Source organism: Tursiops truncatus, chromosome 7 (assembly GCF_011762595.2).
Source record: "Tursiops truncatus isolate mTurTru1 chromosome 7, mTurTru1.mat.Y, whole genome shotgun sequence".
Classification (NCBI taxonomy): domain Eukaryota; kingdom Metazoa; phylum Chordata; class Mammalia; order Artiodactyla; family Delphinidae; genus Tursiops; species Tursiops truncatus.
This window is the reverse complement of record NC_047040.1, coordinates 2,748,863-2,776,239: the sequence shown is the minus strand read 5'-3', so window position 1 is coordinate 2,776,239 and position 27,377 is coordinate 2,748,863. Positions and strand designations below refer to the sequence as shown.

The 27,377-nt window shown below is 45.4% G+C and overlaps 1 protein-coding gene, 1 long non-coding RNA gene and 1 pseudogene across 8 annotated transcripts in view; 2 read left to right on the top strand and 1 right to left on the bottom strand.

Moving 5' to 3' along the window:
- ILKAP (ILK associated serine/threonine phosphatase) overlaps positions 1–20,972 on the bottom strand; it is a 29,175-nt gene extending 8,203 nt beyond the window's left edge. The window contains exons 1-10 of one of the 7 annotated variants that reach the window (XR_012332896.1): positions 20,771–20,972; positions 11,892–11,957; positions 11,362–11,418; positions 9,378–9,425; positions 8,034–8,153; positions 6,488–6,614; positions 4,992–5,098; positions 4,271–4,364; positions 3,904–3,991; positions 2,411–2,532 (exon numbers count right to left, since the gene is read on the bottom strand). Coding sequence is in view for 6 of the 7 variants with exons in the window: in XM_019923528.3 (XP_019779087.1) it covers positions 2,411–2,532; positions 3,904–3,991; positions 4,271–4,364; positions 4,992–5,098; positions 6,488–6,614; positions 8,034–8,153; positions 9,378–9,425; positions 11,362–11,418; positions 11,892–11,957; positions 20,771–20,825 (884 nt within the window). In the remaining variant the exon portion in view is untranslated. Of the gene's footprint in view, positions 1–2,410; positions 2,533–3,903; positions 3,992–4,270; positions 4,365–4,991; positions 5,099–6,487; positions 6,615–8,033; positions 8,154–9,377; positions 9,426–11,361; positions 11,419–11,747; positions 11,795–11,891; positions 11,958–20,770 lie in introns of those variants that run through there. The other 6 variants (XM_019923528.3, XM_004319735.4, XM_019923529.3 and 3 more) reach the window with 6 other exon arrangements.
- On the top strand, positions 13,169–14,049 carry LOC117312917 (heterogeneous nuclear ribonucleoprotein A1-like; annotated as a pseudogene).
- Positions 20,973–21,155: 183 nt separating the features above from the next.
- On the top strand, positions 21,156–25,412 carry LOC141279119 (uncharacterized). The gene is made up of 3 exons (XR_012332894.1): positions 21,156–21,394; positions 22,449–24,103; positions 24,967–25,412. It is a non-coding gene; the product is annotated as an uncharacterized lncRNA (long non-coding RNA).
- The last annotated feature ends 1,965 nt before the right edge of the window (positions 25,413–27,377 follow it).

Below are 27,377 nucleotides of genomic sequence, written 5' to 3'. Positions count from 1 at the left end.
CAGATGAGGTCATGTGAGCAGCAAGAGCACCCTGCCTCTACAGCTAGAATCAGCGCCTCCAATACATAAAGCCGCCTGCAGTGACTCATGGAGCAAGGAAAAGGGGATGGAGAGAAGCAGAGAAGGGAAAGAAAACACTAGTTTCCACAACTGTGGGTGGCTCTCACTCTGCAAATGGTGATTAAAGAATTCAACATTTACCCTGCTTTCAGGGAGAAACTATGGTTCTTCCCCTATTGATGAAGGAAAGCCTTTCTTTATAGGATGCCTGTCAATACACGTAGAAGGAAGCACAGAAGTAGATGATCATCTTTGCCATCCCTGTGAATTAAATGATTCATGCAAGGCTCACTAAGGGATGCTAAAACCGTCAGCTGAAAGGCTGGTGGGCCACAATGTTCACAAGGTGCTCAAGTGTATCTCCCCGGATCATGGGCTGATAACACGGAAACACGTCCTTTCACTCTGGAGCCATCTGTTGTCACCACATGGTAGCCATGGTAGCCAGCATGGAATCAGTATCACACCAGTGACCTTACATGGCTACTGAAGTGAGGGACTATCAAAAGTACATAGCATCCCCCGTCAAATATTTTTGCTGAAAATGTCTTATCTGAATTTAAAGAAGCCTTTAGACCTAACTTCTAGTTCACAAGAAATACACACAAGCGACTTAAACAATACTATGAAAAAACAGCACTGGTGACCCTATACAAGTGCTGACTAGTGATGATCCAAGCCTAGTACAAGTGGAGATGATTCTACATGGAAAGATGTGAGTCCAAGGTAGATGCGAACACTGACCAGACCCTGGTTTCAAACAGAGACACTGTGGGGACAACTGGGGAAATACGAGTACAGACGGGATATTAGATAACCTAACACAACCTAAGGAATTATTATTTTCTTAGGTGTTATGTCTGCAACTAACTTTTAAATAGTTCAGCCAAACACACACATAAACAGACAAAGCAAAATGGCAAAATGTTAACTACTGAATCTAGGTGGTAGGTATTGAAATGTTTACTCTTTTAAAATGTTTTCTGCATGTTTGAAAATTTTAATAATAAAAGGAGGAGGGGGTGGTGGAAAAGAAAAAGCATGCCACCCCTGGCCTCAGGCAGGAGATGGGCCACAGCCTGGCCCTGCTGCTCAGGAACAGAAAGCCCCTGCTGTCTCTGAGCCTCCCACCCCGTTTCTCTAAATTGAGGGGCTCACCCTAAGCCCACACTGTTCTTAGCAAGTAGGGACTGGGAAACAGGAAGTAAATGCAATGCAGCTAATCTTACTTTCAGCCATAGGACTGCCAATGTCAAAATCTTTTCAAGGAGTTCAGGCAAAAGCAGCATTTTAAAGTTATAATAAAGGGCAGAAAAGGTGATGCTGACACTAACACTGGGGTCACATTCTCGGGCATTAACTTCCACAGCAGTCATGGGGGAGAAGTCAGGCACAGAGCACTGGCCAAGGTCTGAACCCAGCCTGCAGTTCTGTCGACACTCATGTAGCAGCCACAACCAAGACCCAAATCACCTTTGACTAACCCAGGAGTTTTTTTAACCAACCCTAAGAATTCTAACTGCTCTCCAGAGACCTCCCTGCACCCCTGGCTAGAAACAGCCTGAAGCAATAATAAAAACTGCCCCAAATAAACAACAAGAGAAACTACACATCCAAGGACAAATAACTGCACTCTTACACTGATACATTACTTCTCCCTTATCTCCAACAGGAGACAAAATCCTCATGGGGTCAAACTGTAAGATGAACCAGAAAACACCTCTGATCAAATTCATAGTGCAATGTCCTTAAAGTATAATTCTCCTAAAGTGCAGAAAAGACTTAAGCCCTCCTTTAACTACCTGAGAGATGGCAGATGATAAACTAGAGCCGGCACACACCCTTCAAAGGTGTAAAGAGAGATGAACTGGAATTGCCACGGACGCAGCCAGGTAAGAGCGGCCCTCTGGGCTAGATAAGTTGTTCTCCAGGAAGACCAGAGGTGATCAGCACACACTACTGTCTTACATTTACTGTCTTAACCACTTTAGATTTTCTCTCTGGAGAATTTGCCGAAAACTGTAGCTTACCGGGTTGTGACAAATGACAGCTTTTATGAGAGTTACCAGGACCAGAGACAATGCTGCAAACGGTGAACTTGAATTTGAGACAGGTCTCCTGTTGCAAACGTAGGGAAGCATGTTTCTTGCATACATTTTTTGCTCCCACTTGGACACAGGTGAAATCCTACAACACTCGTTCACCTACTTCTACTTCACCAGGTTAGACCTCATACAGAGTCTCATTACGCTGAAGACTGCATGACACAGAACGTTCCACCCTCAGAGGTCTCAAGGCTGCTTTTACGTAAGTGAACCCTCCTTCCCGAGTTCCCGTCACTCCCGGTTACCTGACATTCCCTCCAGCCTTCTGTATTCTCATTCGTTCCTCATACTGGGTTGGATTATGCTCCTTGCTGAGGCTTAAGGCTGCATGTTTTTGACTCTCCTCATTGTAACGACACAGGATTGCCTGGGAAGATGGAGAGTACACTGGCTGTGAAATTTAATGGGCCCAGCACCTAAAGTTGACAGCTGAAGAGAAAGGCTAACAATGGAGTTTCAGATTCAGCCTCCTGCTGACAAACTTGAAGTCAGTGGATCCAGCATCAAAAGTACAAGCAGCAAAGTGGTGTCACAAAAAAAATTCAGGGAGAGAAGCCCCGGGCTTGGGTCTCAACTCTGGTGCAAACTCTGCTGGATGACCACAGCTCACTGCTCACCCTCACTAGGCCATCATCTTCTCATCTGAGACGTGAAAGGGAGGACCTAACAGGTACCAAGGCCCCTTTAGGCGTTACCATTCCAAGAGTTTACAATGGCAAAGACGAGGGCAGTTTGGTGGGCTGACCAAGTACCTCTCCGTGGGTTCCCGCCACCATGTTTACTGTGTGGTAACTTCCGGACAAACCTCTTATTCTACAGAGGAGGAAGCCTGAGGCCCAGGGGATAAGCATCGTGCCTAGAGTCAGAGAGCAAGGCCAGGACTCAAACTTGGGCCTGACTCCAAAGTCTCTCTTTTTTTGGCCAATTTTACTCATGTTGTTTTTTTCAGTCCTTTGATCTAAACACCTATGTACAAGAGACAGTCCACTAGACAGACCCACTAAAACATCACCAGAACATGAACTCCACTAGGGCAGGGCTGTCATCTGTGATGCTACAGCTCCTAGCGCTCCATATTTATAGATCACCCTAAAAGCAACAGGGGTGGGAGCAGCTATTTCCACGTCTGAAGGTGCTAGTAAGAGTGGGAAGGTCACTTTGTCCAGTGACTGCTGAACAAGCATGGAGAATGGCTGAAAAGCAAGCAGCAATGGAGGTGAACATCCGCTCCTGGCAGGGGAGGTGGGAGGGACTGCAGAGACCCTGCAGAGCACTGCCCTCCAGCTCTGTCATTCCCCACAACCGGGACTGGGAAACAGGATGTCACCAGTGGGAAATCATCGCGTTTCTCCCTCAGCCAGGTGTACTGGGCTCAACGGATATATGTCACATCATCTAGCACTTTCTAGCTACAGCTTTTGAGTTATTCATTCATTATGGCCTGAGGTCAGAAAAATGAAGATGAATATTTAAGGTACTTGCAGGCCAATTAAATTCCAACTCACAGCTCTGTATCTGACAGACAGGGTATAAGCCTTCTCAGAGAACAAACAGCCTCAAGCTTAGCTGCTGTTCCCTGACCCAGAACTTAAACCCTGCAGCAGAACCCCCTGCAGCAACCCCAATAGAAGATTCCAACCCAGCCATCATCACTGTAATCTTATTCAGCAAGTGCTTCTACAGCTCTTCTCCCATGTGACATGCTGTTATCTAAATAGGTGCCTCCAGAGTCACATACCCGACTATCTCCGAGGTTGGCAATATAAAGAATGTTGTCTACAGCCAGAACACAGGTAGCAGTGGACCCATCTTTCCAGGCAGGCTTCCTGGGGGGAAACACATCAGAAATACAGTCACCACCAACATGCTAGCACTTTGAGGCTAATTTCCAGAGTTGAATGGGGAGTCTTATACTTTTTAAATGGATGGTTTGATACGTGCTTTTTTCTGTTCCAGATTTCGTTAAGTTGTGAGAGATTACTTGGTGCTAGGAACTTTGCAGACAGTGAGCATCAGCATTAAACTGCATTAGCAGGCCTGGAATGTGTTTAGGAAAACAACACGCGTGCTCCACTCATGTGTCTTCATGTGGTTATTACACTTACTGGCTTGAAGCTTGCTTCAGGAATTCTTCATCAGTATGCTTGAAAGTGTCCAAGAGGCATCTTTTCACGGTTTTCTCTACACTGATTACATCTCCTATTACAGAAGGAACAAAAGAAAACAAACTCTTAAGGAGGGAAGATTATCCTCCCGCCACGTCATTTTGTTTCTGTATTACGACCAAGAACAGCCTGTACTTCCTCACCTCTAAGTGCCACCTGCATTTGGTTTTAGTAGTCTCCCAAATACAAAGGCAAGACACTCACTTGTACCCAAAGACATTCCGCGAGAGGGGCCAATCACTCAGAGACACGAGAAGTTCCATACTAGGCACACCTGCACGGCCACTGCACCTGCTCAGCTCGGAGCCGCCTCCTCTCAGCCCTGCTCTTTTATTTTTTTTTATTTTTATTTTTTGCGGTACGCGGGCCTCTTACTGTTGTGGCCTCTCCCGTTGTGTAGCACAGGCTCCGGATGCGCAGGCTCAGCGGCCATGGCTCACGGGCCCAGCCGCTCCGCGGCATGTGGGATCTTCCCGGACCGGGGCATGAACCCGTGTCCCCTGCATTGGCTGGCGGACTCTCAACCACTGCGCCACCAGGGAAGCCCATCCCTGCTCTTTTAGAGTCACCAAGGACTCTGCTAAAGCCAGTGACATGTCACTGATCAGCACAAACAGCCAACACCAAGATGAACATGAACCGATTTAGCTCTCAGTCTCACCTTTAGGAAATTTCCTGATTAAGTTCTGATGCAAATTCTGTGCAGCAAATTTTGAGGCTCGAATTCCTCCATGTCCATCGAAAACAGCAAAATATGAAACCCGGGTACTGGAACAATGAACTGAGAGTCAGAGAGATTCTCACAGCAAAGACTACTCCTCTCCATAAAAGCTGTTAACTCTTAGACAGCAAACATTAACATTACCTGAGACAAACATTTAAGTAACTTCCGTGACATTTTTAAATTAAGAATTAAAAACTCACACTTGTTTTTAAAAATCAAGATCTATTAACCCTGATTTTTCACTAAACTAAAATTCAGAACTTTTTTCTATTTAAAGCAGATTTAGTTTCAAACACTAACACACAGATAAACAGTTACTGATCCAAGACGGTCAAAAATATCTGTAAGAGTTACAGCTGCTTCACTTTGCTGTATGGCAGAAACTAACACAATATTGTAAAGCAATTGCACTCCAATAAAGATGTTAAAAAATTATTTTAAAAAATCTATGAGAGACAGAATAGGTAATTTCAGGATTCTTGCTCAAACTCCGACCAATATAGAATTCTTAAAGCCTATCTTACTATAGTCTTATTCCTATTCCCCTTTCAAGTTTTGCCAAAAAACAGAATAAATGTCATTAAAAAACTGTTTCAAGAAGGATAGAACAAAAATGCCTATGAGAAATGTCATTTATTCTGCAGAGCTGCTCTTTTTTCAAACATTTTTGAAATTCCTTTTCAATTTGGGACATCACAAGCCATGAAAAAATAAATTTCATGTGGTTGATAACTCAGAATCTTACAGCGTAGTATTTGCTAGTTATGGCTTAGTGTTCCTCAATTAAATCTATCCCGAAAATATCTACCCCCGTGGGGCTCTCCAGAAGCCCCTTTCCTGGGTTCAAAAGCAACTCCAAAGCATATTCCTGCTCTTGGTGAGCAATGGCTTTTCCTCCATGCCTTTTCCTTCATTTTAGTTTGTACAACTGCAGGAAATCTTCTTGATGCCATTTCTGCTTTTTTGTTCTCTTTCTGGGCCCTCGCTATATGCACTAGCTCTCCCGGTCACCATTCACCTCTGTAATTAGCAGCTTCTACCTCTATCTCCTGGGTCAAAGAATAAGAATACTATCTGTCAGAACCTCTTCAGGTACTGGTGGAAAGCACACACCCCAAGACCCAAAATAGGGAGAGTCATTTCCCAATTAGCAGGGTTTCTCAAGTTCAGCAGGACAATTGTTGCAGGGCTAACCCGTGCACTACAGGATAACATCCTGGCCTCCACTCACCATATGCCAGTAGTACATCCCCCACTGTGACAACCAAAAATGTCCCTGGGGGGCAAAACCAACCCCAGCTGAGAACTACTGATGTTGAACCAAGCAGCTCAAGAAATATGTCTTTCTAATAAACACAAACTGGATACAGCCCAAAGTTCCCATCAGAACAGAGACTTTTATGCCATCAGGCTGCTAGAGCACAGACACTCACATGAGGGAGGAGGGGGGCCTACACTCCTCGGTGATGTCATTCAGGATGACATGGGCGTCCTGCATCTCCTCCCGCTCGCCCTTCCGCTCAGCTACATAGCCTTTCAAACCAAAGATCACCGAAGAGCCTAAGAAAAAGAGAACAAAAAGCCAATACAAAACTGTGCCCTTCTCTCCAGAAGCCCTAGTCCCAGAGCAAATGAGAGGGAACTATGGCTGTTCTTCAGCAATGCCCTAACGCTGCAAACAAATAAGCTACACCCCTCAAGGCATCTCCCGGACTGCAAGTCTGTTACAAGATTCAGACCACTGTTGGACAGGGCCGGTCTCTGCAAGGCTGAGCAGTGGAAAGGAGACAGCAGACGACAGCAAGTTAGTACAGAATGGCTTCTCTTGCGAGGGCATTAAGTCAAAGCACCAGAGCAAGGAATGTGCTGTCATCCCACAGAAGTGGGACTTGAACTGGGGCAAGGAATTCTGTGCAAATCTAGTCTGTCAATAATTTAATAAGGACAAAAAAATTTCTAGTTTAGAGGAATGCAAGCAAGTAGAGTTTATCCCTAATACCCTGTTGGATACACTGGAAATATATATTTCCATGCTTGAGGCTGGAAGAATTTGAACAAATGGTAAGATCAGCTGCTTTTACTTTAACTGAGGAAGGAAAGGAAAAAGGAGTTCACTGGAGGCGCAGAAATTTCTCTTTAATGGCTGGTTTAAGCTTTTTCTGACACCTAGATCCACAGAAGTGATAGAATGAGCGCTTTCTGAAGAGTGGCTGGTGGCAGGCACAGTGCTCTCCAGGCTCAAGGCAGTGACAAGCCAAGCTGAGCGCACGTCTTCACAGCAGAGGCGGAGCAGGTCCTCTCACACCTGCACTGCAGCCTACAGCCTCTGCCTTGAGATCACTTATGGCACAAGACAAAGTGGCCAGTGCGATAAGTGAAAATCCACAGTTTTTCTCTTTAGCTGATACTTTTCATTTCTTCCCCACTCACTGTGACATGTTACAAAGCTGACTACAAATTTCAATTGCTTTTTCCAGCCTCAGGCTGTCTCTTGGGACCTGTCTACTGAGCTATTCACAGAATTCCAAGTGCTAACCAACAGGCTGGGGACAAGGAACTGGGGGGCCAATAAGCTAAACACTCACTGCCGAAGGCTAAGTAAGAACTACCTGTGGTTTTTAACCCTTGAAGGACAAATGCAGGTTTCCTATCTGACCAAAGGTAACAGATGTACATGGAGAGCAAGGAGAGAGGAAGCAAAAGTAAACTTGGAAATCCGTTTGCAAATAAGAAACCCTATCCACTTCTTAAATACAGACATTAAAAGGAAGTATTGGGTTGGCCAAAAAGGTCATTCAGTTAATGAATACATTACTCAATGAACTTCTTGGTGAAAATGAAAAATGTCTTTTATTTTTACTTAAAACCGAACGAACTTTTTGGCCAATCCAATATTGTCGGAAAGCTGAGCTTGCTTTTTGCTCTGGGTTGTTTTACAATATGAAGTCTAATACATTTGTTTTCAAACTGTCTGAAAACCTTTACAAACTTTCTTTTCCACAAGCTCTTCACTGCCATTCTTCTCTTCTTCAGAGGTTTTTCTCTTTGCTCCTTTCCCTTCATTCTTTACCACCTGGGATATCGAAGTGTCAAGAGAACCTGGAAATATAAAGTCAAAGCCAGACAGAAACACAGCTGTAGACGATAAGAGTCCCTAGCAGACCAGGCTCCCTCCCAGCCCTCAGAGACAAAAGACATTTGAGAGAGGCCTGGCAGAGAGAGAGGCACAGCAGTCACGGCTATGACTTTGAGGGGTGGGGCAGTGCCTGGGCACCCACAGTGGGAGACCACAAATTAAGATCCAGGCCCTGCTCAGACTGGCATAAGACGACATGCAAGAGAGGCTTCTCAGTGGTAAAAATACACATTCATATCTTGGGGCTATGGCACATATATGATGTTTTACATCCACAAGCCCTTACTTATAAATAAGTTTCCAAAATCTGCAAAGTGAAATGTCCTGAACCAGTTCAAAAGAGTAACAAGTGTAGGGCTTCCCTGGTGGCGCAGTGGTTGAGAGTCCAACTGCCGATGCAGGGGACACGGGTTCATGCCCCAGTCCGGGAAGATCCCACATGCCGCGGAGCGGCTGGGCCCGTGAGCCATGGCCGCTGAGCCTGCGCGTCCGGAGCCTGTGCTCCGCAACAGGAGAGGCCACAACAGTGAGAGGCCCGCGTACCGCAAAAAAAAAAAAAGAGTAACAAGTGCCAAAAAAGGCTTAAAATAAACATCAGGCTTTAAGAACTGTATGTATCCTGAGAGGCAAAATAGGACTGCTGAAGCCATTCCCACTTGCAAAGGGACGAATTTGTATTCAAAGCCAGAGCTAAGAGCACCTGCAGTGTGTATGCATTTTGGAACAACAGAAGTCTAGTTTCAAATCTCAGTTCTGCCACTTCCAAGGGGTGTGCCCTTAAGGCAAGTTACTTAACCTTCCAGCCTCAGTTTCTTCACCCGTAATAGGGCGAATACTGTCCTCTCAGGGGCTTGTTTGAAAACTGCTGGGGAGAAGGTATGTAAAGCATTCATCACAGTGCCTGGTCCATCAAGTATCCAATAAATGGCCCTAAGTGTTCTCTGCATTTAGGTATAAAAGCATGCAACCATTTATTATTTATTCAACTATTCTTTGCCAGACATTTCTGAGTACTGAGAAAAAAAAGGAAAGAAATGTCCCTGCCTGCAACAAGGGTCAATTACTTGCAAAGGACAGATTTCTGCAACAGTATAACACACACATCCCACCCCACATAGTAAGGCAAATTAACTGGGACAATGTCACGGATTTCCCAAAGGTCTCTTCATTAGCCTCCTGTCACTTACTGTTTGTGTTCCAGTTTTCCCAATGTGTATGTAAAAGAATCTTCCTTTCTTTTAAATTGAAAAACAGAGAAATGTTTTAAACTGTTATTGACTTCTAAGTGAATCACATTGTCATCAGAGAATGCGGTCTACGTATGAAGCTGATTCTTTACTGGGACTTACTTTATGGGCTAGAATGCAGTCAATTTTTGTAAATGGCTCTTGCCTGCTTGAGAAGAAAGATATGTCTTCTCAAGAAAGCCTGAATACTGCATACAAGATTGGATTCTATATCCAAAAAAAAAAAAAAAATCAAGCTTGTTAACAATGGGTTGACGTCTTCTAAGTCGCTACTAGTTTATTGCCTTTTGCCCTGTGGATAACTAAGATGTAACTATGCTGAATCTTCCTTTTTTAAATTAAATCTGTTAAGAGCCCTAGTTGCACACATTAACTTTCATTTTAACTAAGTGCACTGTCTTTATTGGGAAGGTTTTAGGGTAAATTGTATGAGAATGCTGTAATTTTTTGGTATGGATACATAGCCTGAAAACCTGAGACTTCTTATGTAAGACGATTGTGATACTTTTTCTAAATATAGGAATGATACCTAATTTAATCCGTACTTTCTAGACTAATTCCAATGAATTTATGGTAAAGAATTAATAATACAAAAAATATACCTGAAAAGCAGCAAGTGTTCTATTTGACAACATAAGGAAGGTTTTTTACACTAGAGGATAAAACTGCACGTGAAAAAGGACAGCCTGCATCCCCACTGTCCCCCACCATTGCCCTACCTTCCCCCTCCCTTTGGGGGAATTCCATGTGAGAAGTTCTCAGTTAGTGGAATAATACATTCGTCATATATGACAACCTAGAAGAATCGGCTCTATTTTCCCCTTCTGTGTAATTGGGACATAAAAGGAAAAGTTAAACATTTACAGGCTCAGGTAGAGCCAATGTTAATAGGCTTGACAAAAATGAAATCAAATCAATAAAAAGAATCTTGAGAACATAAAAGGACTGACTGGAAAATAATTAACTAAGGTCTTGAATTTTAAGAATTCAAATTCCTGCACATGGTCTGTACCAGTCAGTAAAGCAGTGTCATTCTGACTTCATTTTCTTAAAATCAAAATTCTTTTTAATGTAAGTGGCACAAAACAAATGACTTATTTATCAGGAAACTGAAAATATTTTAACTGTACTTCATATATTCAGACACTTCTGCTGGATACATTTGGGCCTGTCAGGAATATAACAAGGCAAAACCAGAATGAAAGACTGAGATTTTCTTTTAAACGTTAATAACAGGGACTTCCCTGGTGGTGCAGTGGTTGAGAATCTGCCTGCTAATACAGGGGACATGGGTTCGAGCTCTGGTCTGGGAAGATCCCACATGCCGCGGAGCAACTAGGCCCGTGAGCCACAACTACTGAGCCTGTGCGTCTGGAGCCTGTGCTCCGCAACAGAGAGGCTGCAATAGTGAGAGGCCTGCGCACCGCGATGAAGAGTGGCCCCCGCTTGCCACAACTAAAGAAAGCCCTTGCACAGAAACGAAGACCCAACACAGCAAAAATAAATTAATTAATTAATTAATTAAGAAGAACACGTTAATAACAAAGATCAAAGTAAATTACTGGACTCTTCACTTCTTAAAAGTCAGTTGCAAGAAGTAAAAAATAATCACCAAAAAGTGATGTAGCATTTAAGCGTCTTTTTGCTCCCACCTAATGGTATCTATTTAGGGTTTTTTTTGCGGGAACTTAGTTCCCCAACCAGGGATCAAACCTTGGCCCCAGCAGTGAAAGCACTGAGTCCTAACCACTGGACTGCCAAGAAATTCCAGGTATCTATTCAGTTTTAATAAACCTTATGTTGTATTATGATTTAATATCATCCTAAGGCTTGTTACAAGCTATAAATAAATAAATTTTACGTAAGGGTAAAATAGTGCATATTATTTCCACCAGCACGTTGGACATTTTTCCCTACCACTTACCTGAATCACCACTGCTGGCTGGTGGGAGATCATCAAAAAGCAAAGGTCCCCCCGATCCTGAAACACAGCAGAACACTGAGTGAGCCCACAAAACCAGGAGGAGGCTTAAGTTTCAGAATCCATCCCACCAGGACACCTACACAGGTCATTGAAATAAACTCAAAACTCTTGTGTCAATCCAGTGGCAACTCATACAGTGCTAAATAATGTCTTGAACCTATTTTATTTTAAAGTCCTATCATTTCAAAGGAAACAAAAAAATCTGCCTTAAAGAGTTAAATCTTATTCCAGCTAGTATATTAAACACTCAAATGAACCAGAGAAAACTGCTCAACACTTTTATGCAGTTTCTCAGGGCTAGCGACTAGCGGATTTTTCTGCCTTACCTGATGCCATGGATTCAAAACTTAAGACAGTCCAACACCTAAAACATCTGTGTGTTGAAAATGGGGGAAAGGGAAAAAGATTGAGACAACTACAATCCCAGGATGACATGTTGACACACACCTGGGAGAGCCTGAAGACTGTACCTGAGTCAGTACTGCTGGCCGGAGGGAGATCATCAAAGAGCAGAGATCCTTTCTGAGCTTCTTTCCCTAGAACACGGAACACCTGCTTAGAGAGCATTTGGTCATTGGCCAGATGGGATTCAAAGGGGGACATCTTTAAGTTTGCCATTAAATTCAAATCTTCTCCCCGCTGCTGGACAAAGCTTATTTTTAAAAAATATTTTCTTGACAGCCATTTAATAGGGACATTTGTTTCCAAAAAGTTACAGTCAACACATAATACAAGCAATGAAAGATGACCCAACAGGCGTTTTAAGGGCTATTGCGTGTTTTGAGGGAAACAAGTATTTTTTTTGATAATTTCACTATTGAACAAATATTTTAAAATCTTTCTTTAAAAGTGAATCCTGGGAAGAAAAAACTGACTCTAGAGCAAAACAATAATTCTATCTTGGTACCTCAATACAGAACTTCAGAAATAAAGGGACTCTTCAAAGATCTACAGGTCTTAAAAATCCTATTTCAGTACCATTCTGAATTAACCACCAGGGAGAATCTTAAACACACGGAGCACAGAGATGGTGAGAGGCCTGAGGGAAGCCAATCTGCCTTAAGAGCACAGTGCCCAATTCAATAAATATCTATGAAGAAAATGAGGGATTTCAGATACTCCAAGGTAAACTCAGGAGAAAGCCAGGAAACTTTCTAAAAACCTAAAGATTGGGCTTCCCTGGTGGCGCAATGGTTGAGAGTCCGCCTGCCGATGTAGGGGACACGGGTTCGTGCCCCAGTCCGGGAAGATCCCACATGCCAAGGAGCGGCTGGGCCCGTGAGCCATGGCCGCTGGGCCTGCGCATCCAGAGCCTGTGCTCTGCAACGGGAGAGGCCACAGCAGTGAGAGGCCCGCGCACCGCCAAAAAAAAAAAAAAAAAAAAAAAAACCTAAAGATTTACCTACCAAAAGTACTTATCTGAAATGTTTTATACTCAATTATCCCTTTCCACATAAAATGTAACCATTATTCCTTCTCCAGCTTTCCCCAAAATTTCTATTGAAGCTATGAAATACATGAACTGGCCCACAGGAACGTGGGGGAAACAGAGGGCTAAAGATGAAGGTGTGGACATCCACGTCCTATGAAGTTCAACACGCTGATCTTTCTCCTCTGAGTTCAAGTACAGAAATGTACTCATTTAAAAACCAATTCAGAGATACGTTCGGTAGATTACTCCTTTCTGCTCATGGACGCCGCAGAGTAAGCATCGTTGCCATCTCCCCTCCGCCCCTCCACTGCCATCATGTCTATGTCAGAGTCACCCGAAGAGCCCGAACAGCTGCAGAAGCTCTTCATCAGAGGTTTGAGCTTTGAAACAACCGATGACAGTCTGAGGAGCCATCTTGAGCAGTGGGGAGCGCTCACAGACTGTGTGGTAATGAGGGATCCAAACACCAAGCGCTCCAGAGGCTTCGGGTTTGTCACATACGCCACTGTGGAGGAGGTGGGTGCGGCCACGAATGCAAGGCCACATGAGGTAGATGGAAGAGTTGGGGAACCAAAGAGGGCCGTCTCAAGAGAAGATTCTCAAAGACCTGGTGCCCACTTAACTGTGAAAAGGATTTTTGTTGGTGGCATTAAAGAAGACACTGAAGAACATCATCTAAGAGATTATTTTGAACAGTACGGGAAAACTGAAGTGTTTGAAATCATGACTGATCGAGGCAGTGTAAAAAGAGAGGCTCTGCTTTCGTAACCTTTGATGACCATGACTCTGTAGACAAGATTGTCATTAAGAAATACCACACTGTGAATGGCCACAACTGTGAAGTAAGGAAAGCCCTACCTCAGCAAGAGATGGCTAGTTCCTCATCCAGCCAAAGAGGTCGAAGTGGTTCTGGAAACTTTGGTGGTGGTCGTGGAGGTGGTTTTGGTGGGAATGACAACTTTGGTCGTGGAGGAGACTTCAGTGGCCGAGGTGGCTTTGGTGGCAGCCGCGGTGGCGGTGGCTATGGTGGCAGTGGAAATGGCTATAATGGATTTGGTAATGATGGAAGCAATTTTGGAGGTGGTGGAAGCTACAATGATTTTGGCAGTTAACACAATCAATCTTCAAATTTTGGACCCACGAAAGGAGGAAACTTTGGAGGCAGAAGTTCTGGCCCCTAGGGCGGTGGAGGCCAATACTTTGCCAAACCCCGAAACCAAGGTGGCTGTGGTGGTTCCGGCAGCAGCAGTAGCTGTGGCAGTGGCAGAAGGTTTCGATTACTGCCAGGAAACAAAGCTTAGGAGGAGAGGAGAGCCAGAGAAGTGACGGGGAAGCTCCAGGCTACAACAGATTTGTGAGCTCAGCCAAGCACAGTGGTGGCAGGGCCTAGCTGCTACACAGAAGACATGTGTATGGGCAAAAAAACTCGAGGACTGTACTTGTGACTAACTGTATAACAGGTTATTTTAGTTTCTGTTCTGTGGAAAGTGTAAAGCATTCCAACAAAGGGTTTTAATGTAGTTTTTTTTTTTTTTTTTTGCACCCATGCTGTTGATTGCTAAACGTAATAGTCTGATCATGACGCTGAATAAATGTGTCCTTTTTTTAAATGTACTGTGTAAAGTTAGTCTACTCTGAAGCCATTTTGGTAAACTACGCCAACAGTGTGAAGTTAGCATTCCTTCAAGGTGATGCCAGGTTCCATTCAAAATTTACTTACAACCTGCTTTGGTGGAGAAGCTACTGTCTTCCGAAACCTTGGTGTAGTTGAACTGACAGTTACTGCATTGTGACCTGGAGTTCACCGTGAAAAGGGTCACCCAAGCCAAGTCATGGAGTTTTTTGATTATTAATATAAGATTGTTGGCACATCCTATGCAATATATCTAAATTGGATTATGGTACCAGATATAGATGGGAATGAAGCTTGTGTATCATCCATTATCATGTGTAATAGATAAACAATTTAATACCCTCTTAAAAAAAATAAAAGTAAAAACCAATTCAATGTGTACGCTCTAAAAGTTTCATCCATATTGTCTTTTTGCCTAGAAATGAGCTGGGTATCAATTTTACTTTTTTAAAAAAGTAAAAATTTTAATTAAAATTTATAAACTCCAAGAAAGGAAATTTCTTCAGGAGTCTTTAGGTCAGAAGTACATTAAATACCTGGTAATTCCTAATTTAACAAAAAGTAACTCTTCTGCTTTATACCCCTAATGCAAATGGGAAATGTCGACTCCATAAATTACATTTTTATCCCTTAGGATTACCCTAAAGACATTAAGTAATTACAAATACTTTCATTTTTCTCACAAGTGACATAAAGACTCTGTGGGGAGTATCCAAAAAAACAGCATTAGGAGGACACTAAGAGGCATTTAGGATAACCATTTACTCACTGTATTAATCCTCCTACAAGAATTGCTAATATTCTAGCAAGCCACTTCCAAGGGAAACTCAAACTGTATTGGTCTAAGCATCAACATGCCCATTCCAACAGACTCAAAACTGAATGCGATGACCCAGAACAATCACACTGGATTCAGCGGGGCCAGAGCACCAGGCATCTTGGGAGAGGGGGACATTATAGGGAGGAGGCCAACCTGAAGACAATCAACCCTTCTACTTACGCAGGGTCCGATTTTAATTTCTGAATTAAACTACCCATCTAAGTCAGGTCTTTCCAAATCCAATGTCCAATGGGGCAAAGTCCTCTTTTACCCAGGTATTAATACATTTTCGGTCCCGGCAAGCATTCCTCATAATAGAGTTTCCAGCTTAGCACTAGCCTGGCCTCTCTCCTTTGGCGACAACTCAGTTTAAGTCAGTTCCTCAAACCTACCACCAGCCCCAGAGAAGGGCTTATCTTCCCATGCTGAACAGAATGAGCCTCTCCTCTCCTCTGTCACTCTGGAATACTGTGAGTGGTATTTCAATTAAACACAATGAGATCATCTCATATTTTTGTTGGCCACAACTGAAAATGGCTTATATAAATGATAATTAACATTCGCTGCCTGCCAGGAACTATTCTAGTGCTCTACAAATTTTAATGGATTTAATCCTTACAATAATCTTATGAGGTGGGTACTATTATTATTGTAACTTACTGATAAGAAAACTGAGGCGCTTAGGTTAAATAACTGTCCAAGAGAGAGCCAGTGAGGAGTGGTGATCCAAACCCAGGCAGCCTGCTTTCCCAGCCCATGCTTCTGGCGACGTGCTACACTGCCCCCACCCCACACTGTTCTAGGAACTTCACAAGGATCATCTCATTTAACCCTTACACAACCCCACAAGGAGAATCCCGAGGCTCTGTAGGATCTCTGGGACACCTTTTTGCACCATCAAAAGGGTCAGAGTTAGAATAGCTTGCATCTGGATTCTGTAACAACAATCTGTAGGTCACAGATGCTATAAACGGAACTTCTGGTTAGCCAGAACCTTACATTCTGTTTTGGATAAATAGTAATTCAAAGTATTTGGAGCTGCAATCATTGGACCAAGTGTGACCTTGACCCTAAACTTTGGAAGAGGCCCCTGATCTAAATATAAGAACTCTCATAAAGAAAGAAACAAGACAGAAAACAAGTTTTTCACTATAGATAATCTTATCTAGATTGTTGGTTTTTTTTTTTAAGTTACCTACATTCTGAAGCTAAGTCTACTGAAAGTTACATACTATGCTGAGAAAAATACTCTTGGGCTGATTATATTCAGATTAGCTATAAGTTGCTACATACAGTAAAGCAACAACAAGCTTTTAAATATTTTGCCTAAATTGCTTCTTATACCTAGATTTTCTCTTCAACTACAAATGTGACACAGCTGACCTCCTCATCCGAGGATGTGGAACCTGTGGATGCGGAGGGCCATTGTACTAGGCCATTTCATTGATATATAAGGGACTTGAGCATCCTCGGATTTTGGTATCCGAAGGGGATCCTGGAACCAATCCCCCACAGATACTGAGGGACTACGGTACATGTTTTCCAAATACCACAGACGTATTAGAAAAAGGCCCCGCCTCCCCGCCACCGTAACAGTTTATTGTATACTTTCCACTTTCCTTTATGCTCGTGAACTTGTGTATGTGCATTTTAATTTTTAAAAGGTAGAAGTATACTATATACACAACACTCTACATATATCATTATTCATGTAAGCCATCACACTGGGTCTAACGATTCGCTTCAACAGCCGCACACTATTCTCTATGGAAAGCACTGCCACTCACTTGGTCTGGTTCCCTTACTGATGGGCACGCAGCATGATTCTGGTTTTTTACATGACAAATAATGCCACAATAAACAACCCTAGGCTTATATCCTTATTTTATCTGCTAACTGCTGGTCAAAGGGTAAATTAATAAATCTGACAAATGCCAAAATTTGTTCCAAAAAAAGTTGTGGTAACTTTCACCCCCAACACGCTTTATGAGAATATCCATTTCTCTACACCCTCATTACCATCTTGCCAATTTTTAAATCTGATGGGTGAAAAATATGGCACATCAGTGATCTGCTATTCCTTTCCAGTGACGGAGGAAGCTCTGGTTGATGGGTCATTTGCATTTCTTCCTCTATAAACTGTCAGGACACATCCTTTGACCATTTTTCTAACGGGTCATCTCTTTTTCTTATTAATTTATCTGCGCCTTTCCCTTACTAGGGATAGTAACCTTTAGTATTGTGTACCACAACCACTTTCTCTCAGTCTGTCTTTTGCCTTTGTGCTATTTTGCCTGCAGAAACTTTTTATTTTTACATAGCTAGATCCATTCTAATTTTTATGACTTGAATTTTTTCTTATTAACCCTGAAGTTTTACAATTAGTCCAAGTTTTTTCTAATATCTTAGCCTTTATTTTATGTTTAGATCTCCAATTTTCTAAAAGGAAATATTTTGAAGATGGCCTGCCAAGCAAATATTTATTTAGTCCCTGACAGCTGACCATCAGCTTTAAAGTGTACTGGTGCAGTGAAAGAACCGCCCTATAAAACTGAAACCAGGTTACTGCCCAAACAACTTTAAACCAGGACACCTTTAACTTGTTTGGACTGCCAAATATAAGCTGTCAGTCTTTAAAGACATCAAGTCAGCACTTTTATGAGTATGATGTACCAGAGAAATTCCATTTCTATCTGATAATAACAAACATACTCCCTTTTTTAGGTAAGCTATGTATACTGTATATAAAAAACCTGATTTCACTCAGCAGTCAAAACATGTTAGGGGCTGGTATGAAAACTCCTAATTTAGCACAAAATCTGAAAACATTTAATGCGTTCTTTCCACATTTTTCTTCAGACCATAAAAATTAAGAGGCTTGGGGTAGGAACATTAGATGTAATGTTTAAAACAAAAAATCAAAGAACTAAATAAAATACACTTGATGTGATCTGAGGAGTGTGATACTTCCTCCCTTTGGACACTTAGTGTTTTCACAAAATCCATTTAAGAGTGCATTTTTTTCCCCTTCTGAATGGCTGTGAAAGTTAACTCATAGAATAGCCTCTACTAGGCACTAGCATCTAGTAAGCGCAGACCTCGTGCTCCACCTGTGCTACATGCTGTAGACACAGCGCCCTGTCTAACCTGTGGGCTAACAGGAGGAGGCGACATTCATGTTTCCCAGAAGCAGGAACTGCCACAGAAGACAGCAAGAGCAGAGTTGGGATCAGAAACCACACAGTCTGATAACATGTCTGGAACAACTCTTTTTGGGGACTGTGAAAGTGTCTAGGTCTTTTATTGTTCCCTGAATTAGCTCAGAAATTGGTGTCACCTGCACATCCTTTGTGAGGGTCATGATGGTGCGATTTAGCCTCATCTCTCCATCCACTTCATGAAACCAACTTTATTTTCCTTTCATTCTCTCTACGTTCAATTTTGTCAATCAATATGATCAATTTTTCGGAAACAAAAAGTATGACGTTTTGAATTAAGTTTTCAAAAATCAAAGCATTTCCACAAAATTGTGAAATCAGATTCTGTTCTTGTTCAAATGATTTTGTTTAACCTGTTAAGACTCACCTTGTTGGTCTGAACTAAATGCCTGTCAAGATAACTTTGGGTCCCGATTCTGTCACTCACTTTAGTACTTATCCCTCTCAGCTTTCTGTCAGCTACAAATTCAGAAAGCAGGCCTTCTTTGTTTTCAAGGCTGTTTAAAAACATACACCCAGCCAAGCAGGACCGTGTCAGTGCCCTCCCCACAGGCAGGGAGCAGCTCACGAATCCACGCTTCAGGGAAGGGGGCGTTTAAACTTCACGCAGCACCCCTGCCACCCTGTCGTCTCAGCCAGGGCTGGATACGCCCTCCCAAGCACCAACCTGTAAGAGTTGTCAAGTTTTCTATCGTTTCAAGGGTCCCTTTGCGATTCAAGAAAATGACAGGCCCACAGGCACATCTGCGAGTCCAAACGCTGCCCCAAACATATTCAGATAGAGGTTATACTCCATCAACAGAGTAAGGAAGAGTGCATACACAAGCCAGAGTTTTCACCCGTACCTAGAACAATCTAGAAAACAAATCTCAGAAACAATCCACAAGATGAATGTTTGGTAGGGAAAAGTCACGGCACCGTTACTGGGAATAATGGTCCGACAAAGACTGGCCAGCCTGGTGGTCCACGTGTGACAAGCCAGAATCCAGGCCCCATGGAGGGCACAACAACCCCTTCTCTGGGGGCCTTTCTTTTAGGGCCCCATGTCACAGTAGCCCTCCACGCTGGTACGCCCAGGCCAACTACAGAACGAAACGTTCCCCAAAGAGCACACCGTTCCCTTGCCTAGAGTCTCTGCAAGTCCCAAGTCTACCCATCTTCCGAGAGGCCAGATTCCAGCACCACCTCCTTCCCCGCTCTCTGTCCACGGACTACAAACGTCGCTCCTCTGGACACTCAGCGTTTCCCACAGGCATTAACCTTAGCCATGTTCAATCTTCATCACTTGCGTGCAGAATTAGGCTCCTGGAGAGCAAAGGCTGGCCATCAGTCACCCTCCCCTTCCCCTTCCCCTACTACAACGGCAGCTCCCGAACCAGGCTCTGCAGACCCGCGCCGGGCGGTCCCAGATCGCCCGCGGATCCCCTACCGCAGACGCGGGCCCCCGCCCCCCGCAGGCTTTCAGACTGAGACCCGGCGCTGAGCTGAGCCTGCAGTCTGAATGCGTTTTTAGAGTTTTCCATGTTTTCTGCCACCAAGCTGGGCTCGTAAAGAAAGCCCTAAACCACAGCACCCAGCTGCGTACCTAGCCGTGAACACATTCGCAGGTCTTGCCAGCCTCAACCTGGCGTGGCCGTCACCCGCTGGACACACAGGACCAACCGTGCGGCCCCCGCGCTGCTGCCGTGGGCGGCTCCAACCCCAGCCTCCAGGAAGGACCTGGCACAGCGGCCGAGGTCGGGGGCCGGCAGGGGAGCGGGCCCTTCCCGGGGCCCCGGAAAGCACAAAAACTACCATGAATCGTTAGATCCAACGAGAGGAGCAGAGAGAATGAATTCTCTCTTCTGGGCCTCACAACCCCAAGCACTGAGTCGGCGATGACTTCCATCTCCGGGGTAGAGACGAAAAACAAAGCCGAAGAAAACGCAGAACTGGGAGCGCGCCCGGAACGACGCGGCCCACACGGCGAGCTGTTCGGACGCAGGCCGGCGACCCGGCGCGCGGCTCCCGTGAGCGGACGGCGGCGGCTGTGCGCGGGCCGCGGCGGCCACACGTGTGGGCCGCACACAAAGGTCCCCGAGCCGCGGTCCCCTCCTCCTGCGCAGCGAACATGGCGGAGACCGCGAACTCCCCGCGCCGGTGTAGGCCGCGCTCACCCTCCCGCGTCCCCGCCGCCGCCTCAGGCGCCGCGGCCTCAAGGCCGCCGCCCGCCCTCCTCCTCACCGTCCGGGCGGCCACCCGCTTACCCGCAGCCGGGCGCGGCGAGCGCTCGGGCTCCGGCAGGTCCCCGAACAGGTCCATGGCGGAGGCTGGGAGGCGGAGGCTGGGAGGCGGAGGCGTCGGCGGCGGCGGCGGCGGCGGCGGCGGCGGCAGACGCGCAGCCCGCGAGCGGCGGCGGGCTCCACACCCTGCGGCTGAGGCGGAGGCGGAGGCGGAGGCGGAGGCAGCGGCGGCGGCGGCTGTTGCGGCGGCTGGGCGGTGGCGGCCCGGGAGCCGTCAATCACCCGAAGGCGGGCCCGGAACGCCACCAATCGGCGCGCGGCGTGGTCCGGCCGCCCCAGCGGCCTGCGCGCCGGCGGGGGGGCGGGGCGGTGAGGGGGGCGGGGCGGAGGCGCGCACGCGCACAGATCTACTCCTCGCCGGCTGCGCGAGCGGATACCTGGGCGCCGCGCCGCGGACTGTGCGATGTTTCTCTCGGACGCCCGTCCCGGGCCCCTCCTGCTCTTCCTGGGCACGGCCGTCCGATACCAAGAAGGCCCTTCCAGATAGACATGTCTGAGCTCGAGGGCAGCTGTAGTGAGCCCTGGTGGCCCGGAAGGCTTTATGGGGTTTTCACATCGGTTCCGTCCCTTCATCCTCACACCGCCACGGTAGGCCTACATCCTTGGCCAATTTGAGATTGAGAAGCCGAAGCCTCATAGAGCGGTCCCTTAAGATGCAGTGTGGAGAGGAGGCATGTCTCGACTGCCGCCATCCGGGCACGTGGCGGGGAGGGGAAAGGGAGCGTCCATGGCAGGTTCCAGAGAGCAGGGACGTTAGGGAGCTGGCCTGGCACACAGCTGGGCCTCGGTGTTCTGTTGAATATACACAGGTTCATAAAACGTCGACATCAGGCTCTGATGACTGATCAAGCCAAAACCGAGGCCCCTCTCTTCATGTCTGAACACAGACGAAAAGACGCGCGTTGGCCAAGCCACAAAAGTGACCAAACATCCTTCTGTCTTGGCCAATAAGAGTGACTGCTGCTTCTTTACCAATGACAAGTTTAGGATTTCTCTAGTCTTCCTACCTTTGAGATACGATTTATTAAGTCATCCAGTCAAGGAATTGCCTCCTTTTCCTGGCATAATCCAATCCAGAGCAAAGCCCTGCCTCCTTAAATGTTTCCCCAAATCAACTAACACAGACCCAAATGTAAGTCCTCTGCACGTCCCTTTACTGAGGTTGCCCGTGGTAATAGTCTCCCTGGCTGGGATGAGTAATAACCCAATTCCGACGACTGCAGGTGTGTTTCTGGTGATCTCTGGCTGAGGACACTGTGGGGCCCAGTGGGCCTTCATGCCTCTCATCTACTTGCCCGCTCACTCACCACTATTTGAAACCCTCACTGCTCTCTGCTCTCCCTTTAACAGATGAACTGCCTCATCCCTGCAGAAATGCTCTAAAGTAGCAATACAGTCCCATTTCCTCACCTCTCATCCATTTCTCAGCCCACCCCAACCTAGCTTCACCTCATCACTTCCCCAAAACAGTTCCTGCTAAGCTCACCAGTCATTTCCCACTCTGTGGCTAAATGGAGGTGATGTTTTTAGTCGTCCCCATACATGAATCCCAGCAGTATGACACGGTCAGTGTCTCTTTCCCTTTGGTTTGTGGAACACATCGCTCTCCTGGTTTGACGCCTGTTCTCTGTCTGCTTTGCAGGCCCACGTCTTCTGCCCGGCGATTAACTGATGGCATTCTTTAAGACTTGATCCTGGGTCCTCCTCATGCCACACTCCCTCCTTCGGCAAATCTCATCCACACTTGGCTTGAATTACCACTCATCTAAACGTGGTTCATTAATTTATGTTTCCTACCAGCTCCAGATCCACATGTTCAAATATCACTCATGTGACATCTATTGGATGTCTCAAAGGTACCTCAAGGGTTTCCCTGGTGGCACAGTGGTTGAGAGTCCGCCTGCCGATGCAGGGGACACGGGTTCATGCCCCGGTCCGGGAAGATCCCACATGCCGCGGAGCGGCTGGGCCCGTGAGCCATGGCCACTGAGCCTGGGCGTCCCGAGCCTGTGCTCCGCAACGGGAGAGGCCACAACAGTGAGAGGCCCGCGTACAGCAAAAAAAAAAAAAAAGTACCTCAAACTCAACATGTCCCAACCAAAATCATTTTCTCGACTCCTCACCGTATCCCCTTCGATATCTCCTTCCAGGATTGACACCTCCCTGTGTCCCTACCCCAGAATCCCTCTTGGGAAGATAGCCTCCAAGGTGGCTTCCACAATCCCCGTCTCCTCATATTCAGCTCTTGTGTGGTCACCTTCTTTTGAACGTGACTGGTGTGACTTGCTCTGGTCAATAGAGTCCAGCAAAAATGTCAGGAGGTATGTGGTTACGTGGATGTAATTCCTTCACACAGGTTAGTGACACCCATCCTGCTAGTGTGACCCAGCAGGATCCTATGAGGCCTTCTCAGAACAGACTCCCACCCATGTCCTCCACCTGCCTTTTGTCTGTAGAAAAACTTTAGTCAAAGAAGTAATTTAATCAGAGAAGTGAGAAAATGCAGAAAGAAAGGAAAACAGTCAAACAGGACAAAATAATAATACTTTAGTCATTAAACAAAGTCAAGGACATTTAGTTCTTCCTCAAGGACTCTAGATAATATTCTGAACCACATCCTTTGAGCTGTTTTGCAGATACTGAAACCCACACCAAGTGGAAGAAGTTAACTGTATGCTGCCCACAAGCACGTAGACCCCAAACCAGTTGGAACCAGAAGGTTGATGATGCTGATTCCCAATTACCTCACCACCAACCAATCAGAAGAATGTCCATGAGCTGATCACGCCCTGTTCCTTGAACTCCGTAAGACTCCTCACTCCCCCCTCCAGGGAGGGACACACAGTCTTGAGGGAAGTAGCCCGCTGTGGCCCCCTTCGCCTGGCAAAGCAATAAAGCTATTTCTTTCTATTTCACCCAAAACTGTCTCCGAGATTTAATCCGGCGCCGGTGTACAGAGGCCAAGTTTCAGCAACACTAAGAGGCTCTCTCTTGCTGACTTTGAAGAAGCAAGACACCATGCTGTGAGCTGCAGAATGGAGAGGGCCACAGCGAGGACCCGAGGGTGGCTTCCGGCTGACGGAAGCGGAGGGCTTCAATCCAGGAGCACACAAGGAAATGAGTGCTGCAACAGCCGGTGAGCTTGGAAGCTGGTCCTTCCTAGTCGAGCCTCAGATAGACTCCTGGCCAGGCCCACACCTTGACTGCAGCCTTGCAGAGGACTCTATCGTACCTGGACTCCTGAACCGTGGAAACTGTGCCATAACAGTGGATGTGGTTTTAAGCTGCTCGATCATGGTAATTCGTTATGCAACATAGATAACAAATACACCCTCCATCACCAAGTCCTATCAGTTTTATCCCCTGACTGCCTTTTGAATCCACCCCCTGACCCCTGCGCCCACCAAGTCTGTGTCACCGAATCATGGCCTCCTTTCGAGCTTCTCCCTGAGGCCTTTTCTCAACCCCTGTACTAGTTTTTCTCTCTCTGGTCCCGGCATATTTTCTCATGTGGGTCCTTTGGCTTGGGATGTTCTTCTAGGTCCTCCACTCCAGGAAAATTTCATTTGTTCCTCGGATTTCAGTCATCGATTCCTCAGGAAAACCATTCTTGAGTGACCTAAGTACGATCCCCCTTTATGGCTTTTGTCATAGTTGCCGTTTTACAGTTATTTATGTGATTATGTCATTAACGACTGGATCTCCTAACAAAATGTAAGCTGTAGGAGGTCAGGAACTATGTTTGGTTTTGCACATTACTGCATCTGGCACACAGTAGGTGCTCACGTACACTGGCTAGATGAATGATGAATGAATGAATGAACGAATGGATGAATGAGTGAATGGATGAATATGTCCATTTTTGATGCTCAAAGTTCATGACACAAGCCTTCCTACCTCAGGAATGTCAGGAAGTTTGGAGCCAATTTCGTGCTTGCTCAGGGCTGCCCAGACTAAGTTCACTGTTGTGCTCTTAGAAAAAGATCATAGATTTCTGATTTTGAGAGCTTAAACTGTCTAGAGATAAGGAAGGTACCGGATGTCCTAGGACATTATCAGCTGCCTGAGTGGCAGACGGTATTTTCCAAAGTTTGCTGCAACAATGTTTCCCATCCCCTGTGCTCTTCTAAATGGGTCCTTGCCACTCCCCCCATCAACAGGTAGGTTCTGAGTCTCCTCCCCTTCAACCTGGGTGAGCTGCGACTACTTGGACGGATAGAGAGTGGAAGATGCGCCATTATGTGACTTCCAAGGCTAGGTCGTAAAAGGCCCCTCAGCTTCTGCCTGGTTCTCTGGAGGTGCTTGCTCTCGAGGAAGTCAGTCACCAAGTAAGAAGTCCAACTACTCTGAGGCTGCCGTGATGGAAAAGCCTCACGTAGGCACTGTATCCAACAACCCTGCCGAGGTGCCAGCCAGCAGCCGGCAGTGAGCGCCAGCCGAGTCGAATGAGTCATCTTGGACATCCATTCCAGGGAAGGAAACACTCAGACTAGGGTTCTGAGCCCCAGCCAGCAGCTGACTGCAACCTCATGAGAGACCCCGAGCAAGGACTGCCCAGCTAAGCCCTTTATGAAATCCTGACCCACAAAACCACAAGCAAAATAAAATAAGGTTTCTTTTTTAAAATGGAAGTATAGTTGATTGACTATATTGTGTTAGTTTCATGTCTACAACAAAGTGATTCAGTTATATATATATATATATATATATATATATATATTTTTTTTTTTTTTTTTTTTTTTTTTTTTTGCGGTATGTGGGCCTCTCACTGTTGTGGTCTCTCCCGTTGTGGAGCACAGGCTCCGGATGTGCAGGCTCAGCGGCCATGGCTCACGGGCTTAGCCGCTCCGCGGCACGTGGGATCTTCCCGGACCGGGGCACGAACCCGTGTCCCCTGCATCGGCAGGCGGACTCTCAACCACTGCACCACCAGGGAAGCCCTATATTTTTTTAAAATACATCTTTATTGGAGTATAATTGCTCCACAATACTGTTAGTTTCTGTTGTACACCAAAGTGAATCAGCTATATGCACACATATGTCCCCTTATCCCCTCCCTCTTGAGCCTCCCTCCCACCCTCCCTATCCTACCTCTCTAGGTCATCGCAAAGCACCGAGCTGATCTCCCTGTGCTATGCGGCTGCTTCCCACTAGCTATCTATTTTACATTCTGTAGTGCATATATGTCGATGCTACTCTCACTTCTCCCCAGCTTCCCCCTCCCACCCCGTGTCCTCAAGTCCATTCTCTATGTCTACATCTTTATTCCTGCCCTGCCACTAGGTTCAACAGTACCACTTTTTTTTAGATTCCGTATATATGTGTTAGCATACGGTGTTTGTTTTTCTCTTTCTGACTTACTTCACTCTGTATGACAGACTCTAGGTCCATCCACCTCACTACAAATAACTCGATTTCGTTTCTTTTTATGGCTGAGTAATATTCCATTGTGTGTATGCACCACATCTTCTTTATCCATTTAACTGTCAGTGGACATTTAGGTTGGTTCCATGTCCCGGCTATTGTAAATAGTGCTGCAATGAACATTGTGGTACATGTCTCCTTTTGAATTATGGTTTTCTCAGGGTATATGCCCAGTAGTGGGATTGCTGGGTTATATGGTAGTTCTATTTTTAGTCTTTTAAGGAACCTCCATACTGTTCTCTATAGTGGCTGTATCAATTTACATTCCCACTAATAGTGCACCACACCCTTTCCAGCATTTATTGTTTCTAGATTTTTCGATAATGGCCAATCTCACTGGTGTGAGGTGATACCTCACTGTGGTTTTGATTTGTATTGCTCTAATAATTAGTGATGTTGAGCATCTTTTCCTGTGCCTCTTGGCCATCTGTACGTCTTCCTCGGTGAAATGTCTATTTAGGTATTCCACCCAGTTTTTAACTGGATTGTTTGTTTTTTTGATATTGAGCTCCATGGGCTGTTTGTATATTTTGGAGATTAATCCTTTGTCTGTTGTTTCATTTGCAAATATTTTCTCCCATTCTGAGGGTTGTGTTTTTGTCTTGTTTATGGTTTCCTTTGCTGTGCAAAAGCTTTTAAGTTTAATTATGTCCCATTTTGTTTATTTTTGTTTTTATTTCCGTTACTCTAGGAGGTGGGTCAAAAAAGATCTTGCTGTGGTTTATGTCAAAGGGTGTTTTTTCCTATGTTTTCCTCTAAGAGTTTTGTAGTGTCTGGTCTTACATTTAAGTCTTTAATCCATTTGGAGTTTATTTTTGTGTATGGTGTAGGGTAGTGTTCTAATTTCATTCTTTTACATGTAGCTGTCCAGTTTTCCCAGCACCACTTATTGAAGAGGCTGTCTTTTCTCCATTTTATGTTCTTGCCTCCTTTGTTGTAAATTAGGTGCCCATATGTGCATGGGTTTATCTCTGGGCTTTCTATCCTGTACCGCCGATCTATATTTCTGTTTTTGGGCCAATACCATACTGTCTTGATTAGCTTTGTGGTATAGTTTGAAGTCAGGGAGCCTGATTCCTCCAACTCCGTTTTTCTTTCTCAAGATTGCTTTGGCTATTCGGAGTCTTTTGTGATTCCATACGAATTG